This window comes from Lissotriton vulgaris, chromosome 3_1 (assembly GCF_964263255.1).
Source record: "Lissotriton vulgaris chromosome 3_1, aLisVul1.2, whole genome shotgun sequence".
Lineage (NCBI taxonomy): Eukaryota > Metazoa > Chordata > Amphibia > Caudata > Salamandridae > Lissotriton > Lissotriton vulgaris.
The window spans coordinates 40,594,441-40,621,127 of record NC_141689.1 but is presented as its reverse complement, the minus strand read 5'-3'; the positions used below and the strand labels follow the sequence as shown (position 1 = coordinate 40,621,127).

Genomic DNA, 26,687 nt, shown 5'->3' with positions numbered 1-26,687 from the left:
TTTGAGAATGCTGCATTGAAAAATAAACATTTCAAACTTGCACGTGTATTCTTTGCCTCCCAGTTTCGGTTTGGAATGATAATATAACGAAAGAGTGTTCATGTGTTCCACGATACCTGAGGTACTCTAAATTCATGTTCTGGATTGTCTAAGTCATTGGTAAGTTATTACTACCGATGAGACACTGTAGCTAGCTTGGTAAGGGGATTTCTGAAACAAAGGTGAGTTGTGGGTCAACCTAACTCACCCAGGTTCTAGATCTCTGTGCACAGTTCTGTGGGAGAACGGAAACCCTGCTACACTGGGTCTGGGTGGATGTGGTGTATGATTAAAAGAAACCAAAAACAAAGATTTTCAGAAAAAATAAAAGGTTAAAGTAAAGTCTATCTTTGGTTATAAAATCTTGACATATATTAAAAGTAATGTCACAATTCAACAAAAAAACACCTGTATAGTGGAGTTATGGTAAGCTATGGTTAGGGCCACAATCCATAACTTGCATATAAAACATTAGGGGCCAGCGGCCAGATGTTGGAACCCTAACACCAGTCGGTAACGGACGAAATTACCAAATTTCGGCCGTTACCGACCGGTGTTAGGCATTTGGGATGTGGCTACATTTCAGATTCGGTAATTTACCGAATTCTTAAATACCGATTCGGTAAATTACCGAATCTGAAATGTAGGAAGCACTCATGTGAGTGCTTTTCATCTGTAAGGATTCGTTATTTACCACCAACTACAAGTTGGTGGTAAATAACGAAAACCGTTAAAAAAGCAATTTTTTGCTTTTTATTCAGTGCCATGTGGCATGTATGTGTGCCACAAGTGCACCCATGCACTATTCAGGGCTGCAACAGGGTGTCAATGTGACACCCTGCCACCCTTGAAAGGGTTCCCCCTATTACCGAGTCGGTAATTACCGATTCGGTATTTACCGAATCGGTAATTCCCATTCATTCCTATGGGCCTCAAGGCCCATAGGAATGAATGGGAATTACTGAATCGGTATTTACCGATTCGGTAAATACCGAATCGGTAAATACCAATTCTTAATTACCGAATCATACCGATTCGGCAATTTATACCGAAAAATTATCTACATCCCGTTTACCTATTCTTAAATACCGAATCGGTAAATACCAATTCTTAATTACCGAATCATACCGATTCGGCAATTTATACCGAAAAATTATCTACATCCCGTTTACCTATTCTTAAATACCGAATCGGTAAAATTTGGTATTTAAGAATAGTTAAATTGAGATTACCTACATCTGACCCTAGATATTGACATCACCAATGGCCAGGCAATCAGTGCAGCACCCATGTGGCCATAACCTACTGGTCCTGGCCTAGTGCTGAGAGCAGCAAAAGTTTATTACAAGGCCAGACAAGGCCACAATATGCACATAACCCACTGTCAGCGGCCTTTATTTGTCAGCAGTGAGGGTTGAGTCAGGGCCTCAATGACATCACTCCTACAAATGACTTCGAGCCCGATGTAAGGTTTAGCGGCAGCCTGCCGGCCGTATCCACCAGCCACACATTGGGAAGATCCTGATGCTGGTCTCTAAGTAAAGGTAAAGAGATTCTCTGCATGCAACTAAATTGAATTAATGCTGGTAGTTTGAAATCACTGGATGGTAAACGACCTGCAATTTACGGATCGATGTGTCACCAAAGAGGACGTTTCAACCAAGGCCAGGCAAAGACACAGAGAGACAAGCTTTTCATATGTGACCATGATATGTCTGGATGTACTTTGATGGGATTTCTTCTCCTTCATCTTCTTCACGGACTGTCTCCTTCTGTTCCTCCGTATCCTAGGTCCAACACTCAAGCTCAAGCGACCCGTCATCTTGACGATGTATGAGAAGGTCATCGATGAGTTCTACAAGGCGTCGGGGAAGTAGAAGAGGACCGTCTCCCCAAAGAAATGAAGAGTTTGTCATGGCATCGAGGATATGCTGTGATTGCTGCGGGTGGAAGATAGATTTGCTCAATACATTAATTGCACCCGCCATGTGTAGTGCTCCGAAGCAACTCTCATGTCATTGTGTGTTGAGTCTGGATGTGAACAGTTGATAACATGCTTTGCAAGTCACCCGCTGTGATGGCTTCATCTAGGTTTTCCTTTCTATTGTGATCTCCCACCTGAATGCATTAGCTGGAGTGACTCTTCAAACTGTATACTCTATAACTTTATAGGTTTTTTACTTTTCTTTTCACACATTAGTTTATCCACGGCCTGGAGTGAAGAAGAGAGAAGGTGATCGATTTCCCACAACTCCTCGAGAACACCTCTCTGTTAACTAACTCCCCTTTGTAGTTTATCTTCAATGGCGGGTGGGCTCTGATCTTGTGCCTACAATCCCGTGAAGACAGCGGGCCCGATTTACATCTCGGTGGACGGTTACTCTGTCACAACGGTGACGGATAGCTTGTCTGTCGAAATGTAAATCCCATTTTAAGCCATGAGACTTATATTTTGACTGATGCGATCAAAGTTGTGACGGAGTAACCCATCCGCCGAGATCTAAATCATAGCAAGCTTTACCAAGTCTTATTAGAAACTCCAGCATGCATACATTGATATCCATGATCATAGTAGACTGACAGTTATGACAATTGTGTTTGCGAGAAGCCTAGTTGCAACGTTCAGCAGCAAAGACCTGAGCTGCAGACAAAGGTGCATTTTTTCAATACTTAGAAAGACTTTCCTACATCAAAACTTTCACTGCCCATATCAACAAAAGCCTCATAGCAAAACCAGGTATCCTCAGATGTAACTCCGGGTCCCATGCACCAACACTGCAATGCCTTTGAAATTTCATGTTGCAAGGCAAAGGTTTGAGGTCTGATTCTTCCATTATATGACTCACCTCTTCAGAGGACAATGCCTCCTTGCACCCAAGGAACCAACCTCCGCCCAATATCCTTCCACATTGTAATAATCTTGAATTATAGCACAGGGTTTATGCCTTCTGTTTATTGATCCAACCCTCTCTCAGCTAGGTTTGTGCTGTACCAATTCCTCTAGAATCACGCATGCATTCAATCACTGACCTGGAAGCACTTTAGACATGGTTATGATGTGGGCGCTCACTGAGCTCCTGCACAATCGGTTTGAGAAGAAGACCAGACTGAGGCCAAACTGGAGTCACAAGCATATGGGCCCATTATGATGCTGAGCGGATTGCCCCCGCCAGGATGGCGGTAGCCACTGCCAGCCTGGTGGGGGCAATCCGCCCGACATCCACACTCGTTTTCCCCCCGCCATATTAGTATGGCGGGGGGGACCTCGGCGGACAGAAAGACCGTCCGCCGCTTTTCCGCCCCGGTCGCCTTGCGGCTGGGGCAGAAAAGGAATAATATGGTGGCGGTGTCTATCAGACACCGCTAGCCATATTATGATGGGTGTCTGTAGGTGCCTTTCCGCGGCGGCGATGCCGCCATGGAAAGGCATGCGGTCTTGAGCCCCCAGAGTGAAGAGGAGGTGGGGGGTGCACACGGGGGGTACGTGTGGTACCCCCCCTTCATTTGCATAAACAAAGCGGCAGGCACCTTCTGGTGCCTGCCGCTTTGTTTATGCAAATGCATCAATGAATTTTTAGCATTGTGGCGGGCGGTGCAGAGAGCACCGCCCGCCACAATGCTAAAAATGCAGGATGTGCCCGCCACGGTGGCGGGCACATCCTAATACCCCCCACAGTGCCCCCGCCCCTATGGCGGGCATCCCGAATTCTGACAGGTTGTCCGCCCGTCATCCTAATGAGCCCCATAGTGCTCTTTCATTTATTGTCATTGCTCTGTCTCTTACATAGCAGTCCCTTTACAAGCCATCTAAACCATAGTATTTGCCTCAAGTTCCATTCCTTTTCTACACAGGGCTTAGATACAGGGAGTGCTGTGTGCCTTCATCTTGGCTATAGTGCCAAGTCCCTTCTGAACAATCCTTTTCTGGTTATAAAATGAATCATTTGCTTATATTGCTGCCAGGTTTAGAAACATTAATTATATGGTCAGAATCACCCCAATATGGTGGTTCCACAAGAACAAACCACATTTCAATAAGCCTTTCCGGCAATAATAAATAACAACTTTCCTTAGGCAGTTGGGGATCTGCTAAAACTCCATCCTTGGACATCCACTTACAAATCAAAGGCAGCAGAAAGGAATGGCTGGTTCATCATATTATGCATCGGAATATGTATAAAAAAGTGTACTTTCAGTGGCAAATAATTAAACAAAATGCATATCCTAATACGGCTGTGAAGTGTGTCGGACTGCCGAATTGGATTCACGCTTACCATCTCAAAAGGTCCAGATGAGTAGAAGAAGAGGGTAGGGAGGACGGTGGCAGAGTCTCCCCAACCCGCTTGAAGCCAGCAAGCTGTTTCCGCGAGCCTGACATTTTTGTATCTGACATCTTGCATTGATGCGTTTTGTTGCCTGAAATCAGGAAATGTTTATTTTAAAAATATCGCCGCAATAGTAAATTTTAATTCTAATTGTCACTCACACTTTTAGTAACTCTTTGCCTTTTCACGCTGCACTTTTGGTGCCATTAGGGATAACAGGGGCCATCTATGCACAGGGAAGTCTGCGCTCGATATTACGGCCTGGCCGCCCCGGTCCGACTCAGCAATTAGAGCCATTGAGCGGAGGGCGTACAGGTAAGAGCCAGGCACTTCCGCTTGTATTAGCGGTTAGCGTTCTAGTCTTCCCTCAGAAAGGGCTATTTAGCCCTGCCTTTGTTCTGAGCGCGCAGCAGTCGCGCGCAGGGGTGCGCCAAAGGACGCGCCTAAGACAAGCCGAAGAGAAGCCCGTCTGCGCCCAACCACGACCGGACGGGGCCAGGGACCATGGGCCCTACTTCTAGGAACCTGGACTATATCGGGAACCATGTTATCCGCAACTCAGCCCAGGCATTGAAAGACCTACAACCAGCATCTCAGATAGGTTGCACTCAGGACTCCTGGCCTTGTCCTGAAGGCCCTTTCTCCTGCATCCATTGTCGTTATCAGGTATTTCCCAACTGTTCCCCCACTGGTAGCAATATTTTAGCATTTAGAGGACCTTGTTATCAGGCATTCTCTCCTAACTCTTTTACTGGTAGTGATACTGAAGAAACCCCAGCACTAAATGGGTTAAAAAGTTTCCTTTTAAACATTCATTCCCTACCAAAACACCATCTCGAATTCTGGGACTTGGTAAATTCAGTAAAACCAGATATATGCTTTCTTACGGAAACTTGGTTGAAGCCTCATACAGTCCCCGCTATCACATTAGGTGTTCCTACGGGATATAAGGTTCTCAAACTAGACAGCCCAATTAAAACTGGCGGTGGTATTGCTGTGATTCATAAAGAGGGACTGAAGGTTTCCCTACTTTACCAGAGAAGTTGCTCTATGATGGAGATTATGATCTTTAAGATCAGCTCCACCTCGAAAATCCATTGGAAAGGAGCACTAGTTTACCGCCCCCGGGGTCTAGTGCGGGCTTTTCGCTTTCCTTAATGGAAATACTAGCCCCACACTTCAAAGCCAAGGAAGATTTTATTCTTCTTGGGGATTTTAACGTCCACGTAGATCTCCCAAGTCATTCAGATACAATATCCCTGCTTTATGATCTCTCTATGTTAGGGCTAGAACTTCAGAATAATGGTCCTACACATACAGGTGGCCATACCTTGGATCTTATTTTCTCCAACTGCCCTAAAATTAAATGCCGGTCACCAATTCACGTAAGTTGGTCGGACCATTTTATGGTTGATTTTGTATTTTTAGGCCTCCACAAACTACATCAAAAATCTCTTCCTGCAGTATGGCGAAGACAGTGGCATAAAGTGACTCTGGATGGGTTACAGAGGGTATGGAAGGAACCCACAGTTTTAGAGTCTGATAACGTAGAGTCTGGTCACACCAAGTTCAACAAAGCCCTTTTGGAGGCGGTTGATCTACTGGCTCCCTTGAAGCTACATAAGCAGTATCCTATATCTAAACAAGAGGTGTGGTACACTGAAGAGCTCAGAGTGGAGAAGCAGGGGTGTAGAAAGCTCTAAAAAATCTGGAGGAAATCTCACACGGTAGATAGTAAGAAAGCGTATTCAGAGGCTTTGGCCACCTATCATAAAAACATAAAGTTGGCCAGGAGAAATTGTCTCACTTTACAGTTGGCAATTCCTCCAGAGAACTCTATAAAATCTTACAGTCCTTTGTAAAACCTGTGGCCTGTGAGAGCCCTGATGATTTTTCCCAAGTCCTGTGTGATGATATCTCCATGTTCTTTGAGAATAAAATAGAGCTAATCTATGAACAAAATTACAAAGACTGCGAATTCTAGCAGTAATGCTGTCAGCTCCCCCCCCCATGCCACCTATGTATGAAAGTACCCCATTTACTATGTTCCTGGAAGTTAGCCTACTTGATGTCACCTCTTTGCTCAGTCAAATCAAATCAGGATCCCCAACACATTCTCTGCCTGCGAAAATGATTGCCCTTCTAGGAACTTTGATTTCACCTGGCATCCAAGCCGTGATGAACCTTTCTCTTAAGAAAGGACAAGTGCCTCAAGAATGGAAGAAAGCAATAGTGAACCCTATTCGGAAGAACGCAGCTCTGCCATGGTCAGATCTCTCCAACCTCCGTCCTATCTCCCTTCTGCCTTACTTAAGTAAGATGACCGAGAAGCATGTGAACACCCAGTTGTCCAATTTTATCGAGGCAGCGGGTGGTCTGGACCATTCACAATCAGGGTTCACACCCAATCACAGCACCGAATCAGCCCTTCTCTCCGTGACCGATACCATCAGGATGGCACAGGATAGGGGGGTGCTATGATTCTGGTGCTGTTGGATTTATCCGCTGCCTTCGACACGGTGTCACATGGCATTCTTCTCGGTCGTCTGCAAGGGGTGGGGATAGGAGGCTCTGCTCTGTCCTGGCTTGAGAGTTTTCTCTCGGGACGCTCACAAAGTGTCCGATTGGGCTCCCATTATTCCACCTCTAGGGAGCTCACCAAGGGGGTCCCTCAAGGCTCATGCCTAAGCCCTACACTTTTTAATGTGTATGTGGCCCCCTTGGCTGACATTGTGAGAGAATATGGGTTCACTCCAATATCGTACGCTGATGACACTCAGCTTTTGTTCCCATTCCAGACTTTAACACCAGCAACTAAAAATGCATTTGCCGCAGGTATGAGAGCAGTGTTCGATTGGATGGCCTCCAATTGCCTACAATGTATTGTGGGCAAAACGGAGGTCATGCTTTTTTGGGAGTCTCCCCTCCTGTGGTCACCTGAATGGAGGCCTCTGGATTTAGGACCAGTTGCTTGCCCCAAGCAGGTAGTGAAAAAACGAGGGGTACGGCTCGACCAGTCATTGTTACTAAAATAATACGCAAATCAGGTAACAGGATCCTGTCTTAGAGTTATAGGACTCCTGGGACGCGTGTTCCCTTTTTTGGCTGATAGCTATAGGAAAACGCTGGTCCAGGCGCTTGTGGTCAGCAGGCTAGATTACTGTAACGGGCTTTTTATATCTGCCAATGAAGAACAGCTTAGCAGACTACAGGTAGCCCAGAATACAGCGGCCAGACTGGTTCTCAATGCCCACGCTAGGTCCCCTTCACGCCCCCTCCTGGACAAACTTCAGTCAGCGGGTTAAATTTAAAGTATGCTGCGTAATCCATAAGTGTCTGTTTGGCTCAGGTCCCAAATATTTGGCAGAAAAATTTAATTTTTATAAACCCGGCCGCTCCCTGCGTAACCAACTGCTGCTCCAGGTCCCACGCATTAAGAGGGCAAGACAGGGTGGCCGAGCACTGTCTTACAGAGGTCCTACCCTGTGGAATACGCTGCCCCTCACCCTGAGGCAAAACACCAACCTTCAAGCCTTTAGGAAGTCCTTAAAGACACACCTGTTTCTGACAGCCTAAACCCTGCATCTTTTAAGTTCTGTCTTGGCTCTCTGGTAAGAACGCGAGCGCGGAGATACCCCTTCAGGGGTCAAGTCAAGTCAAGTCAAGTCATAACATTTATATAGCGCACTACATACCCAGAGGGTTTCAAGGCGCTAGGAAGGGGGGTAGGATTAATTGTCGAATATCCACGTTTTAAGCTGCTTTCTGAACGCTATATAAGCACATCAATAAAGAGGGTGAGCCTGTTCCTTCTGACTCCTTGAGATCACCTCAATTCGAAGTCTCTGACAGAAGGAGGGCTGAAGGTCTATTGGGAGCTCCACAGCTTGCAGCAGAGCATCAGCCTAAGAGCAAAGTGAAAGCTCAGAGTCTAGTTCAACTGAGGATCCGGGCTCCAAACTGAGACTGCGAATCCACAGAAAAGAGAGACAGGTGGGAAGCAGAAGCTAAGCCGCCTAGTGCAAGTGCTTCAGAGTTGGAGAGTGGAGTAGAAAAGACTGACTGTGGACTCTGCCTCTAAAGGTGATCTAGATGCCCGAAATAACCAGTATCTATGAGGAAAGATGAAAAGACTGCTATCTAAGATTAAAAGACCACAGCCAATTACCGAAGTCAGTAGGACAGAAGGTAAGGAGAACCAAGAACAATCAATCAATCAATCAACCATTTGTAGAGCGCACTAATCACCAGTGAGTGTCTCAAGGCGCTGAGGAGGGGGGGTGCAGCTACTGCTCGAACAGCCAGGTTTCGAGAAGTTTCCTGAAAGTCAGCAGGTCCTGGGTCTGTCGCAGCTGAGTGGGTAGGGTATTCCATGTCTTGGTGTCGAGGTAGGAGAAGGATCTGCTGCCAGTGGAGGTCCTGGAGATGCTTGGGATGGTGGCGAGGACGAGGTCGGCGGAACAAAGCTGGCGGATCGGGTGTAGAAGGTGAGACATTTGTTGAGGTATGCTGGTCCGGCGTTGTGGAGCTTTGTGAGCGTGGGTGAGGAGCTTGAAGGTGATTCCCTTGTTGACTGGGAGCCAGTGCAGGTCTTTCAGGTGGACGGAGATGGAGGTGTGGTGGGGTATGTCGCGGATGAGGCGTGCAGAGGCGTTCTGTATGCGTTTGAGTATTTTGTGGAGTTTGGCCGTGGTTCCTGCGTAAAGGGTGTTGCTGTAGTCCAGTCTGCTGCTGATGAGGGCATGGGTAACCGTCCTTCTGGTTTTGGTGAGGATCCATCGGTAGATCTTGCGGAGCATGCAGAGGGTGTTAAAGCAGGAGGAGGAGACAGCGTTGACTTGCTGGGTCATTGAGAGCGATGAGTCCAGGATGAACAACAGGTTGCGAGCGTGGTAGGTGGGTGTGGGTACAGCTCCCGGGGCAGCTGGTCACCAATAGTCGTCCCAGGCACAGGGGATGGAGCCGAGGATGAGGACCTCTGTTTTGTCTGAGTTAAGTTTCAGGTGGCTGTTCTGCATCCAGTAGGCGACGGCCTTCATTCCTTCTTTGAGGTTGATTTTGGCGGTTTTCTTGGCGAGTGAGAGGATCAGTTGAGTGTCGTCGGTGTAGGAAATGATGCTGAGGTTGTGCAAGCAGACTATGTTGGTGAGCGGTGCCATGTAGACGTTGAAAAGAGTGTGACTGAGTTAAGAACCTAGGGGTGCGCCGCAGATGATCTTGGTGGCTTCAGATCGGAATGGGTGAGGCGAACCCTCTGCGTTCAGTTGGTGAGGAAGGAGGTGGTCCAGTCCAGGGCTTTGTCACGTATTCCTGCATCGTGTAGGCGTGTGCGTAGGGTGTGGTGGCAAACGGTGTGGAAGGCGGCCGAGAGGTCCAGGATTATGAGGGCCACGGTTTCGCCGTTGTCCAGTTGGGTCCTGATGTCATCTGTGGCAGCGATGAGGGTGGTTTTGGTGCTGTGGTTGCTGTGGAATCCAGATTGGGACGGGTCCAGGATGTTGTTCTCCTCAAGGAAGTGGGTCAGTTGCCCGTTGATGATCTTCTCAATGACTTTCGCCGGGAACGGAGCAGGGAGATGGGCCGGATGTTGTTGAGGTCCTTTGGGTCTGCTGTGGGTTTTTTGAGTAGGGCGTTGATCTTGGTGTGCTTCCAGCTTTCCGGGAAGGTGACGGCCTCGAAGGAGCTGTGGATGATCTTCCAAAGTTGGAGTGCGATGGTACGGTTTCCTTTGTCGAAGATGTTGTGAGGGCAGGGGTCGGATGGTGAGCCCGAGTGGATGGTGTTCATGGTTTTGATGGTGTCGTCATCGTTGACATGGGACCAGGAGAACAGGAGGTTGGAGAGGCTGAGAGGTGGTGAGACTGTGGTGTGGGTGGTTGTAGGGAGGGTCTGGGTGCTGAACTTGTTGTGGATGTCTGCAATCTTGCAGTGAAAGAAGGTGGCTAAGGAGTTGCATAGGTCTTGCAACAGCGGGATGTAATTGGAGCTAGAGCTGGGGTTGGAGAGTTGCTTCATGATGTTGAAGAGCTCTTTGCTATTGTGTGAGTTGTTGTCGATGAGTTCCTTGAAGGAGGTCCTTTTGGTGGCTCGATTGAGTTGGTGGTGCTTGCGGCTGGCGTTCTTTAGGGCTGCGTGGTTGTCCGGAGTCTGTTCGAGGTGCCACTTTTTCTCGAGTCTTCGGAAAGCCCGCTTGGATTCCTGGAGGTTGGTGGTGAACCAGCAGGTCTTTCTGTCGGTGTGTCTCTAAAGGTTTTTTTTGGTCGGGGGGAGAGTGTTGGTGCAGTCGTCGATCCATTGCCTGAGGTTGCTGGCAGCTGTGTGGGTGTCGGTGGTTCTCGGGCAAGGGTGGTGATGAGCTGGTCTTCGGTGACCTTGTTCCAGCTGCGGTAGGGGATCCGTTGTGGGTGGTGGTGCGCGCTAGGTTTATTGAAGGTGAAGTGGATGCAACGATGGTCGGTCCAGAGGAGTTCAGTGGTGTGGCTCAAGGAGGCGTGGTTGCTGGCGGAGAGGATGGGGTTAAGGGTATGTCCGGTGGTGCGGTTGGGGGTCGTGACGAGCAGTTTGAGTCTGAGGTTGGCAAGGTTATCAAGCAGGGTGACGGAGTTGCTGTTGTCGGCGTTCTCAAGGTGGAAATTCAGGTTGCAGAGGAGGATGTAGCCTGTGGAAGCGAGGGCGTGCGTCCTGACGATGTCTGAGATGGTGTCGATAAACTGTGTCCGGGGGGCCTGTAAACGAGAGCTCCTCTGAGGGTGGTGATGGGGTCGGTGTGGACCTGGAAGTGCAGGTGTTCGGCGGTGCTGGAGGTGTCTGCTGTGCAGGTCAAGACTCTTAGGGTATATTCCTGTAGACAATGGTGATTCCACCTCCTGGTTTGTTGGTGCGGTCCCTTCTGGTGATCTTGTATCAAGCTGGGATGGCTATGGCGATGTCAGGTGCCGATGAGGGATTCATCCAGGTTTCTGTTAGGAAGGCGACATCCGGGGAGGCTGAGTCGAGTAAGTCCCAAAGTTCGATAGCATGCTTGTGGATGGAGCGGGTGTTGAGTAGTATGCATCTGAGGTGGTTGCGTTCTGCTCTGACGGGAATCAGAATTCCATGACACAGAGTTAGAAACCACAGGATGCAGGTGGTCTAAGAGACAAAGGAAGGATAACTGGAAGTATTACGGTCCAGATTGGACAAACTTTGCACTTGCTGAATCTGATGACTGCTTGTCTGACGTTGATGAGCCTCTGTGACCTATGAGATGCCATTACAGGACATCTTAAAGCAACATGCTGACAAACAAAGATGAATCAGTAAGTTTGAACAACTGTCAGGGAACCACAGGCCCCTAGGCATCCATTTTCAAGATAAAGTTGAGACTATAGAAGTAGAAATTGGAAGAATAACAAGCCTTGGTACAAGTACTAATCCTGATTGATCCGGTACAGGAGGACAATGATGCAGGAACCATGTGAAATTGTATTGGTAATCTTGGTAGCTCCCATAGATGTTTCACTCTCTGGGTGGACGTTAAGCTTCTCTCTGTTGGGGAGGGTTGGGGAGGTTATCCAATAAGAAAGAACACAACCAGTATCATTGCTGTTAACCAAGAACAACACATGAGTTGAATTTCCCATGTTCCTCAAACTCAGAGGGTTTTTAATTATTATGTATTTCTTAATACTGTCTGAATACACAAAAATTATGAATATTTATGACTGTTATGTGTGCTCCTATCTCCCATCTACAATAGAGTACGGGGCAGCATACTTGCGGTCGCTTTCCTACGCATTTTCCTGTAGTGTGTTCTTGAATTTTTTTCACAACCATAGCTCAATAAAGTTGTTTTGTACAAATTATGAATGTCTGTTAGAAAATGTACTGTTTGGTGGAGATTCCAACTGTATCTTTGGGTAACAAGACATGCTTACCATTTTTATAAAAAAAAATCTAGTAAATGAACCAGCATAAATGCAAGATGAAATACTTTACCCCATTAACACCAACCTCACTAAACCCTGACGTCTATGAACTTGCAAAATTAGTCTAGGTGGGAAAAACTTTATAGATGAGCTGAATGACAGGATCAGAGAGAGAAAAATTCAATTAAAGGGTATTTAAGGAAAGTTAGACAAGGAAATGTGGAAGAAGCGAAAGAGAAGAGAAGAATCTTCATCCAAAGTTAAATTTGGACATGGATAAGTAAACCCTATGTAGGGTTTGCAGACAGTAAGGAAATTAGACTGTGAAGCTGACTTGAAAGTGAATATTAAAGGGTTGTACTGTGTGTGTGGCAAGTCAGCTTACTTTCAGCCACTGTACAATTGGATAGGGAGTCATTATGCTGCTTAAGTTTTTCTGAAGATTTATCACATGAATGATGTGGACGTAGGACTAGAGATGTATTTAAGGAAAAGTCGACGTAGACTCGGACAGACAATGAGCGACATTTTCGGTGCACTGATACCCTCAGTGGGAATAGCAGTCAACAAGGTTACGATCAGGAAATTATCAACCCTAGTGGATTGGCAACGAACACCACGAGCGTGCTGACTATATTTAACAAAGAGCTGCTGGCAAAGATAGGCATTATGGTAATGTTAATGACATTTCTAAAGCGGGTCTTGCCGCTGAACTGGAACATAAACACTGTGAAAAATGGAAGGGGAAGGATTGATTTAAAAACAGCCAAGTTTTCAATTCTTTCCTGAAGGAAAGGAGAGAGTTGGTCTCTCTCATATGAGCAGGAAGTGTATTCCATAATTTAACTGCGAAGTAGGCAGTACTCGGACCTCCCCAACTCGCAGTTCGGATCCTTGGTATCAACATTTATCTGGCATTTGTAAACCTTAACTGTCTGCCTGGGTGATACCATGAGAAGAAGTGTTTGAAAGGCACCTGTCCTGTCCTGTTCACTCTTTTATAGGCAAGGCAGAGTACCTTAAACTTGACATGTTTCACCACAGGCAACCAGTGGAGCTTCTAGATCTCGTCTTTGATTGATCGGTACTTGGGTATATTCAATAAGAGCCTGGCTGCAGCATTCTGCACCATCTGAAGTGTCTTCAAATGTTGTTTCTGTAACCCAAGGTATAGGCCTTTACAATAATCTAACTTTGACAGCACCAAGGTTGTTACAACTGTTTTCCTAAAATCATAGGGAATGTAAGGCATAACCTTCTTAAGTTTCTTTAGCAGATAGAAAGAGGCAGCGACTGTGGCACTAGTTTGTTGAGCGTAGGTAAGTTTATTATCTATCAATACTCCAAGTTTGTTGGCCTTCTCTGCTGGATTAGGGGTCTGTCCGAATTCGGCCGGCCACCACAGTCCGTCCTATTTCGGTTGAAGATTACCAAAGGTCACCCCATCGGTTTTGTAAGAATTCTGCTTTAGACAATGTCTTCCCATCCAGTGGCTGATTTCCCTCAAGCAATGCTGAAACTGCATTGACGGGGATAATGTGTTTTGAATGCCGCGTAAAAAATCTGAGTGTCGTTGGCATATGATGTCAATTTAAAACCTAACTGCTGTATTAAAGGTGCAAGTTCTGAAATGTAAACATTAAACAAAGAAAGACTTAACGACGAGCCTTGAGGGACCCCTGCATGGCAATAAGTAGGGAATTGCCTGAAACTGATCAAGGGACACTGTCTGCTTTCTATTCTTCAAGAACGATGATATCAAAGAAAGGGCATGGTCCTTAACCCCTATGTGCTCGAGACGGTGAAGCAGTATATCATGGTGCACAGTATCAAAGGCCGCTGACAAATCGAGGAGAATCAGCACAGCAGCGCCGCCCTTGTCCATCACTGCTCTAATCTCCTCGGTGGCCTTGATAAGAACTGTATTAGTGCTATACGCTGGCCGAAAACCAAACTGAGAGGGGTCAAGTAATTCATTTTCTTGAATAAACTGAGTGAGTTGGATGTTCATCATTTTCTCGACTATTTATGCGGGGAAAGGGAGACTAGCAATCGGACGATAGTTACTGGTTATTGAAGTTTCTAGGTTTGCTTTTTTTAATAAAGGGAGGATGGCTGCATCTTTCAAAACTGCTGGAAAAATGCCTGATAGGACTGTGTTGGTTGAGGTGGTGCCCCAGCACAGTGGTGCGGAGCGGGACGACGGGGCCGATCCTCCTGCTGAGAGAGACTGCGTGGAAGACGACGAGCGCGACGGAGGCACTGGAGGATTGGTCTCCGCACTAGAGCCCCGGTCTGCGTGGCTCACGACGGAGGTGTGTCTGGCCTCTCTCGACTGCACTCCGGGAGCTGTGGAGGTATGGGGCAGCTGGCGGGAGAGTTGGGCGGTGGGTCGGCTGAACGTCACGAAGCCTGCATACAGAGAAGACGCCTAATAGCCCAACCACCCTCCCCAGGAAATGCCCAGGAAAGGCGTTGAACAACTGAAAAAGATCTATGTTAGCACTAACATCGGCTACCTCTATGTAACCCTCATCTGCACAAATATACCTTCGGCATTCTGACTTGAACAGCTTCAGTGCAGCTCGTCTCACTCATTTATGCCGAGATGTAAACGCTGAAGATTGTATTTGTCCCTGAGGCTGGGTCTGCAGATCGCATGCCGAAGTGAAGGCTGATAAAGGTATTTACTGTGCCCCACTCGTTTTTTGCTAGATAAGTTACATATTTTTGCCCCATTCGTTTTCGTTTTGATAAGAAAAAGAAAAACAACCTCTTTTGTTCAAAATGGCCGGGGCCATAAACTGAGCTTTTAATCCCCTCCTGTACTGCCTGAACCCACGAGGCCCCTCAGCAGCTCCACTTTAGATAACAAAACTGAGATAAGACTCCCCATGGAATGCAGGACCCTGAGCCAGCCGGAATGGAATCTGAAACTGCTCTTCCCTCCTATGAAAACAGCAACAACAAAAAGAGGACTAATGATTCTATCCTCCCTATTTGGCGGCCATTTTAGACTACTCTTTCTCTCATTGGCGGCCATCATGGACTAGTCTTTCTGGCTATCATTTACTATCGGTACCACAGACTTTACATAGCTCTGTATTTAAATCTTTGTGTGCTTAAGTGTCTGCCTTTTATTGCAGTGTTATATTATATTATATCGTTTGTCTATCTTTGGGAGACCATCATGGACTAGTCATTTCTACCATCGACCTAAAGACCTAAGGCCTCTTAGACTCTTAGACTACTTTTATCGGCTGCACAATTTACACAGCTTGGCGTTTTCACATCGGATTTAGATAGTCTGCCTCTACAGTGATATTTATTAATATATTCCTAATTGTATCCAGCACATTTCACTTTTTCTGCACCTATTGCTACCCATATATTATTGCCTTTTACAGTGGTATTATATTTTATATTCCTAATTGTATCTTGCAAGTCCCACTTTATCGTCACCGGTAATGCACCGTTTGCTACCTCATATATTTTTCTTTTGCTGCTCACTAATGCCACTTGTTGTTGTTTCATATAATTTGTGTGTGCAACTGTATTCTGTCACTGACTCCTGTACCTTACATATTTTTGACTACTCCCTATTGTCACCTTCGACTTAGATATTTTTATGGTCTGCACAGTTATTTTATTCCAGTATTTTGTCAGTATTATATTTCTACTTGTTCTGCACTTGGTTATAACCTACGTCGAATTCACTCCTATTCCTAAAATGTACTGACGAATATCTCACATAGACTTGTCACTGATGTAACCTGCACTCATTACATTGTTCCTTCCCGTATACACTGACTACTACCTCATATTTGCTAGCTGCTCATTGGTGTCACCCCTGCTCCATGTAACTTACAGTCCTCATCAGTATTCTGCTCCCTTATATCTTTATTGTGCACCCTACACTTGTGCAACTCGCACCCATCTCAAGTGTTAGTCTTGTATGCACCGATTGCTACCTCAAATACCTTGGCAGCTCACTAGTGTCACTTCCCATTATCTCACTATTATTGTCTGCATCTGTACTCTGCGTATAGCATTATTGTGCACTCACTAGTGTCACTTCTGGCCCACGTAATTGTTTATGACAGTGCACCCTCCCTACTACACCTACCTAGACTGTCCTCCCATCATGGAACCCGTCGGCAAGCACACATATAGAATCAACTACCCACCCTCACTCACTAAAAAAGCCGCTAAACGCTTTAAACACAACTTCCTGAGGTCCCACCCTGAAACTCCCTTTGCAGACACCTACTTCTCACCAGTCAATGGTTCACTGAACATTGATATCATCTTCCACACCACACGCAGAGCCCAATGGAGAAATGCGTTCCTCACCTTACTCACCGTCTCCACCTCCAGGAATTTCGCGCATGGCCTAAAACTCTCCATCACACCATTCCAACTCTTCCCGGGCAGAACCACCATCACTATATACAATAACGGGATTATCCTAATTCAATCCACAGACAAGAACCTGGAACTACTAGACAACCTGTTCCCCACGTTCAAACAACACCTCGCCAATCATCGGACCCCCACTCATAGCACCCTCAGGCCTATCACCCGTGAATTCACAGCCCCCAATCACATCCCTTCTAACCTAGCTCAACCCCAAAACGACACGCACCTTTCCTCCACCCCCGGCACCTTAGACATTCACCCACCTAATGTAGCTACCTCGCACTCCTCATTTACAGACATAGATCCCTCACTCACACATTCCAGCGGCACCCCCCCCCCACCAACTTCACCTTGTCCTCCTCTCATACCACACCCATTCCTGTCACCCCTGACACCACAGCCTCAAACCACATTCATTCTAACCTAGCCCAGCCCAAAAACGACATGCACCTCTCCTTTACTCCCGACACCCTAGTCATTCACCCACCTACCGTAGCTACCCCACTCCCCTCAAGCACAGACATAGATCACTCCCCCTCTTACACCAACCACCTCACCCCTTCCCCCTAAACACCAGCCCTAATCCCCTTTCCTCTCACCCCTGATACCACAGTTCCCACCCAAAACGACAAGCACCTCTCCTTTACTCCTGGCACCTTAGTCATTCACTCACCTACCGTAGCTACCCCACACCCCTCAAGCACAGACATAGATCTCTCTCCCTCATACACCAACCACCTCACCCCTTCCCCCTACACACCAGCCCTCATCCCCGTTCCTCTCACCCCTGATACCACAGCTCCCACCCGCAACCCGCCTAACCTAGATCAGCATCAGACCGACATACACAAAGGCAAACCCCACCCTTTATCCCCCCATTCTCAGCCCCCACTTCCACCCATTAACTAATCACACAGAACACAACACACCACCTCCATCAACTCAACTCCACCCCCTCAAAAAAGAACCATCTACAATCCCACTCCCCCCCCAGTCTCACCCCCCACTACCCAACCTCCACCCCCTTCACCACTAATAAACGCCCATCCTCCACCCTGCACTCTCCGCCTACCACCAATATTCTCATCCACACCACCAACCTCTCCCCTATGTCATCCACGCCCGACCCTCCCATCCCCACCTCCAACACATTTCCCACACTGGACTACATTATGGCCTTCCTCCTCCAGCTCAAAGAAGACATGCACATCATCAAACAACAACTACTCTGTCTATCACACTCCAGTCACCCCTCACCCAACACCCTTCACCAGATCAAACAAGACATTCACATCATCAAACAATTACTCAGCACACACCCCAGACACCCCTCACGCACCTCCACCATCACCTCCCCTCCCAGCTGGTCCTCCACCCGGGCGGCAAACTCTCGCACTCGACTCCCACCGCACTGGACCTCAATCCCTCTTCACAACCGCGAAAACCGCCCCCATCGCTCCTGCAACCCTCTCTCGGACCTCGACACAATCCCCCTCCTCCGCTCCTACGACTCAGCTCCCCATAGCAACACACCCGACACTCTCACTGCCATTCCTACGATTCACTCCAATCCCCTCAGACCCCCCACACTGAACAACAGAATCGCTATCCATAGTAACCTGAGTAAAGTCCCCTTCGCTCTAGAACCCCCTTCCACCCTCGACACACCCCGTCTCAAATGCACTCTCCTCAACTGCAGATCAGCCGCTAGACACTCCTCCGCTATCGCCGATCTCATCCTAAAATTGGATCTTGACTTAATCATCATGACTGAAACATGGCTAACAGAATCTTCTACACCTATAATGGACATTCTGGTTCCCCCCAACTACCACATCACTAGACTTGACAGGTCTGGCAATAAAAAAGGTGGCGGAATCGCATGTATATACAGGAGCAACCTCTCTGTCTTGAAAGTAACTTCCCCTTCCCTACCCTCCCCAACCTCCTGTGAATACATCTGCCTCGATATTATCAGTGAGGGCAAACAGATCTGCACTCTTCATGGCGTTTACCACCCACCCGGCGACAACCTTTCCTTCTCCCAACAAATCATGGATATGATCTCAACCAACTCCGGGTGACAACTCACACAAATATACCTTGGTGACTTCAACCTCCACTGGAACAATCATAATGATGCGGTGGTAAAAGGTCTGAAGAATTTCCTTAACGCCCTTGACCTCACTCAAATTTGCAACAGTCCAACACACGAGAAAGGCTCTATCCTTAACCTTATCATCTCCAAAGAGGCCTCAATCCAACTCGAATCTATCCAACCCTGTGACTGGTCAGACCATCATATTATCACATTCTTCATCAATGAAAAAGTTAAATTTAACCCTGTTCAATCCGCCAGGCCCAAAGTCTGGAAAAGAGATATGAAAAAACTAAACTCAAACTCTCTGCCCCCCAACAGCTGCAACTTACTGCTTCCTCCTATTGCATTTTAAGGACGTCCAATCCTTGTCTGATCACTATTTTAACACTATGACCGCAATAATCAATGAAGTCGCACCCTTGCAGCTAAAAAAAGCCTCTGCAAAAATTTCCAATCCCTGGTACGACGGGAGTCTCAATGACGATAGACGCGCCATGCGAATGGCAGAGCGCACCTGGAGATCAGCTCCCTCTGCACTGAACCTAAAAACCCTGAAGAAAAAGAGAAATGCCTACTTCAGGAAAATAAAACGCTCAAAATCAGACTTCTTCAGCCGTCAGCTCGACCAAGCCAAAAATCGTCCGAGAAAGCTGTTTGAGCTTATCCGAACACAATCCAAAGAACAACCCCAACCTCTCAACACTATGTGCGAAGCTCCCTCCTACGAAGACTTCGCCTCTTTCTTTAACCAAAAAACTGACAACATAAAGAATGATCTCCTCATGGACGCAAGCCTCTATCCCAAACCCCACTGCATAGCACCCACTAAACCAAAAAACAATGCCACTTGGTCAACCTTTGTCACCTACACGGAAGAAGAAATTGGCAGACTGCTCAGCACTCTGAAACCATCCAATCACCTCACGGACCCCCTTCCTGCTAACGCTGTCAAAGTCCTTACCCCGTCGCTCCTTCCACTCTGGACTAAAATCATTAACAGCTCACTTCAACAAGGGACCATTCCCGACTCCCTCAAAGTTGGACAAGTCACACCTTTGCTAAAGAAACCTACAGCCGACCCCTCTGACCTAAACAACTACCGTCCCATTACCAACATTCCGACTCTTGCCAAACTGCTGGAAAAATGCGCACAAATACAATTGACTAAACACATTACTCAGTTTGATCTCAGCAACTCTCATCAATCAGGCTTCCGAGCAAATCACAGTACTGAAACTGCTATGACTCACATAATTGACGACGCCCTTCAAATCCTAGATCATAACGATACCTGCCTCCTCATCCTCCTTGATCTCTCCTCCGCATTTGACACCGTCAAACATGAGAATTTACTCGAACTATTAAACACAAGAATGGGCCTATCTGGAACTGTGCTCAAATGGTTCACGTCCTTTCTGCATAACAGGTCGCAGAAATTCAAGAGCAACAACTTGATGTCCGGACCAAGACCTGTATCGCTAGGCGTACCACAAGGATCCTCCCTATCCCCAACTTTGTTCAACCTAGTTATGGAACCTCTCACCACCTTGCTGCAAGAATCCAATGTTCACTTCCACATGTATGCTGATGACACCCAACTTTATCTCAAACTACAATCACCCAAAGACATCACACTCTTGAACTCAACGATCAGAAGCACCCAATCCTGGCTGGCCGCTAATCATCTCAAACTCAATGCCCTTAAAACAGAGTTCCTTCTGATCTCACCTCCCGCGAAGATCACTACCGCACAAATGTGGCTTAAACACCTAACGGCACTCAATGTTCAACCCACCATCGTGGACTCAGCAAAATCTTTGGGCATAACACTTGACACCAATCTCAGCATGCAGGAACACATCAACAAAGCAACTAAGGGAGCGAACTACCAAATCAACACCCTTAGGAAACTTAAACCCTTCCTTCCAGCCAAAGACTTCCAAACTGCGGTACAATCACTAGTCATACCTCGAATAGAATACGGCAGCACCACCCTCTGCGGTCTCCCCCTAGCTACTACGGCACCCATAAGAGCATCCTTAAACGCCGCAGCGAGACTTATCACTGGATCAAAAAAACACTCACACATTTCCCCTGACTTCAAATCCCTGAACTGGCTGCCTTTTGAAGCCAGAATACACCTGAAAATCGCTTGTTTGACGCACAAGGCTGTCCACCTGAGCTCACCTAGATACCTCGCTCAGAAGCTGACGATTTATGGAGGCTCCAGAAACACTAGAGGCACAAACAATCTTTTGCTAAAGCCTAAAAGATTCCGCAAGGAAAAAAACCTATAACCGCTCTTTCTCAGGAATGGCTCCCAGGATTTGGAACTCACTCCCCCCTGAAACCAGGCTCATCCCCTCTACCACACTTTTCAAGAAAGAAGTAAAAGCGATCCTCATGGCTAAATACACTTGAACCACTACTGGGGATCAACTTCAAAGACTCGATACTGATTTGTACTACTTGTTCGAACCCTTTGCATTTTTGTATGACTTTGAAATTGACTTACTTGATTGTTTATGATATCACTACACTGTACTTTTAACACTATTGATGTATCTGTGTATATATGCTCCCCTCCTCTGTAAAGCGCTCTGATATCTGCGAAGATCTTGTTCGCGCTATATAAAACTTTCAAAATAAATAAAATAATAAATAAATATTTGTTAAAATTGGGCTTACCTCCGCTGCTATGTTTTTCAAAACTGCTGGGGGGCAGGAGTCTGATAGTGATCCCGATTTAGTTTCCTGAATACGTTTTCCCACCAACTCACTAGATACTTGTGGGAAGATCAACAACTCATTCATTTGGGTGTCAGTGATGGGGAGCACTTCGACTGCCTTATTGGGGGTAGCAGTGAAGATGTTATATATGTCATTGACTTTATTCCTGAATGCACAGGCAATGTCATCACATAAGAATTGACTGCTCACTGATTGTTGTAAGCTTCTTCACCACCTGAAATAACTGTTTTGCTGAATTTCTGGAGCATTCTATCTGTTCGGTAAAGAAGATACTTTTTTGGTAGCTAGTAGGTTTTTGTAGTTGACTAGTACATGTTCATAGCTATCTTTGTCCTCTGCCTCGTAATTCACTCTCCAGTGCCTTTCCAGTCTACGACATTTTTAATATATTTTTTTAAATATTTTTTGTTTTTGTCCTCATTAGCCACTTAATCGTTCCAGGGATGCTCTAGCTGCAGAAAGACAATCGCCTCTGTGCCATCAAGAAACCAGAAGTTGGTTTCATAACCTCCAAAAGGGCGGGCCTGATGTCTTAGCGAGAAAGAGCCCCACACGAACAATCTCCATTCGAGCCCATTGTCGGCTGATAGTCCAGTAACGTTATGGCGTAGGGTGCCTCCCTTTGGACATGGAAACTTAGGCTTAATCATCGGACAAAAAAAAACCCCGGGTACTCTAGCTGTCCCGTCTCCACTCAACTAAGAAGTTCCAAAATCTCAAAGTACGAGGGCTACAGGCTCTGGCTAAATCTACTTTCGATGTTACATAAAGTGAAGACAACCACTCTGCATGGGTCGGCGAATTAATGTTAACCCAATTTTTACATATTTCTCTTCTTGCTAGTAAAATAGCATAATATAGAAATTCTCTTTCTAGCCCCTTGATGTTGTTATTTAACCCAAAGATGACTAAAGACCATGAAAAAGGAATGGAAATTCTAAGAATTGATTCAAGTGATATCTTGATTTCTTGCCAGTATGTAGTGATGTTCAGACACTCCCAAAACATGTGTAAATCTGAGGCAGCTGGCAGAAAGCATTTACTACAGCACTTCCCTGGTTGGAACTTGGAGAGCTTTTTAGGGGAATAATACGCCCAATGTAATGTAAATAGTTGGTTGCGTCTCAACCAGGCAGGTTTAATAGTTTTGTAGAGAAGGCTAAATGATTCTACAACATTTTTGTTTCTCTAGTCACAGAGCTTCCGTGAACAGGGGAGCTGAGAGTTGGTTACGATTCCCAGTGTTTTTACCATTCGACACGTCGCCGTAAAGGCATTATTCAGCCAATCTGTGTATTCCTCAACAGCCTGGTCCACCTGTTTACTCAAGCTTGGTCGTGTATGTTCCAGTTGGAATTCAAGCATGTTGATATCTATTTTGTTCCATGCTTTGAAGGATTTCCCCTGTGCTTTAGCAACACTGGCTTCAGGTGTGATTTGGGAAGGTTATTCAAATAGGACCAAGGAATGATCTGACCAAACGATAGGAAGGATATTTTTTACTATCATTTCTGGTGCAAAGGAGGAAGCAATACCATCCAGGGTGTGCCCTGCCTGGTGTGTAGGTTTATGTACCAACTGAGTGAGTCCCAACATGCCTAGAGTTTCAGTAAACATTACTGTATCTTTATCTGACAACAGCTCAAGGTATATGTTAAAATCACCCAAAATTGTAAACCTCTTTGTAGTGAGGTAAGGTTCTAAGATTGAGCCTAAATTAGTGGTGAAATTAGTTCTTGATCCCGGAGGGCGATCAACAAGAGTGCCATTAAAGGTGTTTTTTGGGTTTGATTCTATCGAAAAGTTCAGCCCTTCATAGTGAGGATAATGTACTGGGAAAAGGTGGCTCTAGATGTTCACGGTAAATGACAGCAAGTCCGCCCCCTTACCTAATTGGTCTTTCAAGTCTGGATGAAATGAAACCCTGAGGGACTGCAACCACAAAATCAGGGTCAGGCGATAGATCTGCCTATGTTTCTCTGAGGAATAACACATCCAAGTTATATTGCAGGATTATATCCGCAATTTCAACTTTATGCTTTGCAAGTGACCTTACATTAATCAGACCACAGCGTATCTCTGTCCATCTGTGAGTCTGTATTGGTTTAGATTTTGGCTTTCTATCAGCTGCCATGCCTGATTCCATCAACTGTTGATCAGGGAGCGCGAAACCACGGGAGCATGTAAACGGATAAGGCCCAAATCCTTTGTCCAGTATACATCTGGTGCAGCCTTGGTTTGAGTCTAGCTTGTTAAGTTTGTACAGCTCGACGCTTGTATATTGCAAAACATCAGGTTCAGGAGGGCCAGGGATTGTCGCCCTAGGCCCGGTCCAGGTGCACCACCGGCGCACCCGCAATGCGCGTTCGCTACGCATCCTTTCCATGCGGTTTAAGTAGCGTGGTGGTGGAATGACTAGACCGTTCACCACCGGAAATGAGCGTTCATAACCGAAACTGCCTAGTGATCACTGTGCCTTCCGCACAATCAGCACACAGCTGCGGTGGACAGGGACGTGATCCAAAGTGCAAGTGCAAGATAAGTACAAACAATTAGTAAAAATATGCCCCTCCTACCCAGAGTGTGTAAACAGCGATAATAAAAGTCAATAGCAGCGAGGAGTAAACAGAGTAATTGTAAGCAAGGTTAAAACCAGCGCCCTCAAGAAGACGTTAGCAGGGCTTACTCAGTCCACTGTATGTCCCTTCCATGCAGTTTAAGTAGCGTGGTTGTGAAATGACTAAAATGCTCACCACCGGAAATGAGTGTTCCTAACTGACTCAGCCCAGCGGAAACTGCCTAGTGATCACTGTGCCCTCCGCGCAATCAGCACACAGTTGCGGCGGACTGGGGCATGATCAAAAGTGCAAGTGCAAGATAATCAATCAATGAATCAATCAAACACATTTATAGAGCGCGCTACTTACCCGCTAGGGTCTCAAGGCGCTGGGTGGAGGGGGGGTGCTGCTACTGCTCGAAGAGCCAGGTCTTGAGTTGCTTCCTGAAGGAGAGATGGTCCTGGGTCAGCCGTAGGTGGGTGGGGAGGGAGTTCCATGTCTTGGCCGCCAGGTAGAAGAAGGATCTTCCTCCGATGGTGGTTCTGCGAATCCGTGGGAAGGTGACAAGAGCGAGGCTTGCGGATCGGACCTGGTGGGTGGGTGTGTTGAACGTGAGGCGGTTGTTGAGGTATTTGGGCCCCATGCCATGGAGAACCTTGTGTGCGTGGGTGAAGAGCCTGAACGTGATCCTCTTGCTGACGGGGAGCCAGTGCAGGTCTCTCAGGTGGGCAGAGATGTGGCTGTGACTGGGGATGTCCGGGATGAGTCGTGCAGAAGCGTTCTGTATGCGTTGGAGTCTTTCCTGTAGTTTGGCTGTGGTTCCAGCGTAGAGGGCGTTCCCGTAGTCCAGTCGGCTAGTGACGAGGGCCTGGGTGACCGTCTTTCTGGTTTCGGTGGGGATCCACCGGAAGATATTTCGGAGCATGCGCAGGGTGCTGAAACATGATGATGAGACGGTGTTGACTTGCTTGGTCATCATGAGGGAGGAGTCCAGGTTGACCCCAGGTTGCCTGCGGGGTTCATGTGGAAAGGGGGCGGTGCCCAGTGCAGGGGGCCACCAGGAGTCGTCCCAGGCGGAGGGGGATGGTCTGAGGATGAGGACTTCCGTCTTGTCCGAGTTCAGCTTCAGACGGCTGAGCTTCATCCATTCCGCGACGTCTCTCATTCCTTCCTGGAGGCTGGCTCTGGCAGTGGCGGGGTCGTTGGTGAGGGAGAGGATCAGCTGGGTGTCATCAGCTTAGGAGATGATGTTTAGATTGTGTTGGCGTGCGATGGCTGCGAGGGGGGCTCATGTAGACGTTGAAGAGGGTGGGGCTGAGCGAGGAGCCTTGAGGAACGCCGCTGATGATCTTGGTGGCTGCTTAGAGTAAGGGAGGGAGGGGGACTCTCTGAGTTCTGCCGGAAAGGAAGGAGGTGATCCATTCCAGAGCTCTTCCTTGGATCCCGGCGTGGTGGAGGCGGGTTGTTAGGGTGCGGTGGCAGACTGTGTCGAATGCGGCCGATAGGTCGAGGAGGATGAGGGCAGCAGTTTCCCCGTTGTCGAGCAGGGACCTGATGTCGTCGGTGGCTGCGATGAGGGCGGTTTCGGTGCTGTGGTTAGCCCGGGAGCCTGACTGCGATAGGTCGAGGGAGCCGTTTGTCTGGAGAAGGCGGTCAGCTGTTTGTTGACGGTCTTCTCGATGACTTTAGCGGGGAAAGGGAGGAGCGAGATGGGGCGGAAGTTCTTGAGGTCCTTGGGGTCCGCGGTGGGTTTCTTCAGGAGGGCGCTGATCTCTGCATGCTTCCAGCTCTCTGGAAAGGTGGCAGATGCGAAGGAGTTGTTAATAATGTTCTGGAGTTGGGGTGCAATGATGGAGTCGGCTTTGTTAAAGATGTGGTGAGGACAGGGGTCGGCTGGGGAGCCGGAGTGGATGGTGTTCATCACGTGGGTGGTGTCTTCAGTGATGACGGGGGTCCAGGTTCAGAGGGTGGTGGTGGGGGGCGTTGGTTCGGTGGTTGGGTGCGTGGTCTGGGCGCCGAAGCTGTTGTGTGTGTCGGCGATCTTGTGGTGGAAGAATGAGGCAAGTGAATCGCAGAGGACTTGCGAGGGCGTGATGTCGTTGTTGCTGGCGCTGGGGTTGGAGAGCTCTTTGACGATGCTGAAGAGTTCCTTGCTGTTGTGGGTGTTGTTGTCCAGTCGTTCTCTGAATGCTGTCCTTTTGGTAGTGCGAATGGCGTTCTTGAGGGCTATCATGCTTTCTGTTGACTGGTCTTGGCGCCAGGCTTTCTTGAGGGTGCAGCAGTATTGCTTGGAGTTCTTGAGGTCGTTGGTGAACCACGAGGTTTTCTTGCTGCCGGGTCTGCTGGGAGGATTCTTCAGTGGTGCAAGGGCATTGGCACAGGTGGTGAGCCACTGTGAGAGGTTGTGGGCTGCTTCGTTGGAGTCCGTAGTGGTGGTGGGAGGGTTCTGGCTCAGCGAGGTGGTGAGCTGATCGGTGGTGATCTTGCTCCAGCATCTTCGGGGAGCCTGTTGCAGGTAGTGGTGGGTCGTGGTTTTCCTGAAGTTGAAATGGATACAGATGTGATCTGTCCAGTGTAGTTCAGTGGA

General features: G+C 47.4%; 1 protein-coding gene across 1 annotated transcript in view; it reads left to right on the top strand.

The window, feature by feature from the left end:
* The window catches only part of LOC147725892 (long-chain-fatty-acid--CoA ligase ACSBG2-like), a 144,527-nt gene extending 142,611 nt beyond the window's left edge, over positions 1-1,916 (top strand). The window contains exon 13 of the mRNA XM_086963383.1: positions 1,831-1,916. Coding sequence (XP_086819509.1) covers positions 1,831-1,916 — 86 coding nt within the window. The remainder of the gene's footprint in view (positions 1-1,830) is intronic.
* The last annotated feature ends 24,771 nt before the right edge of the window (positions 1,917-26,687 follow it).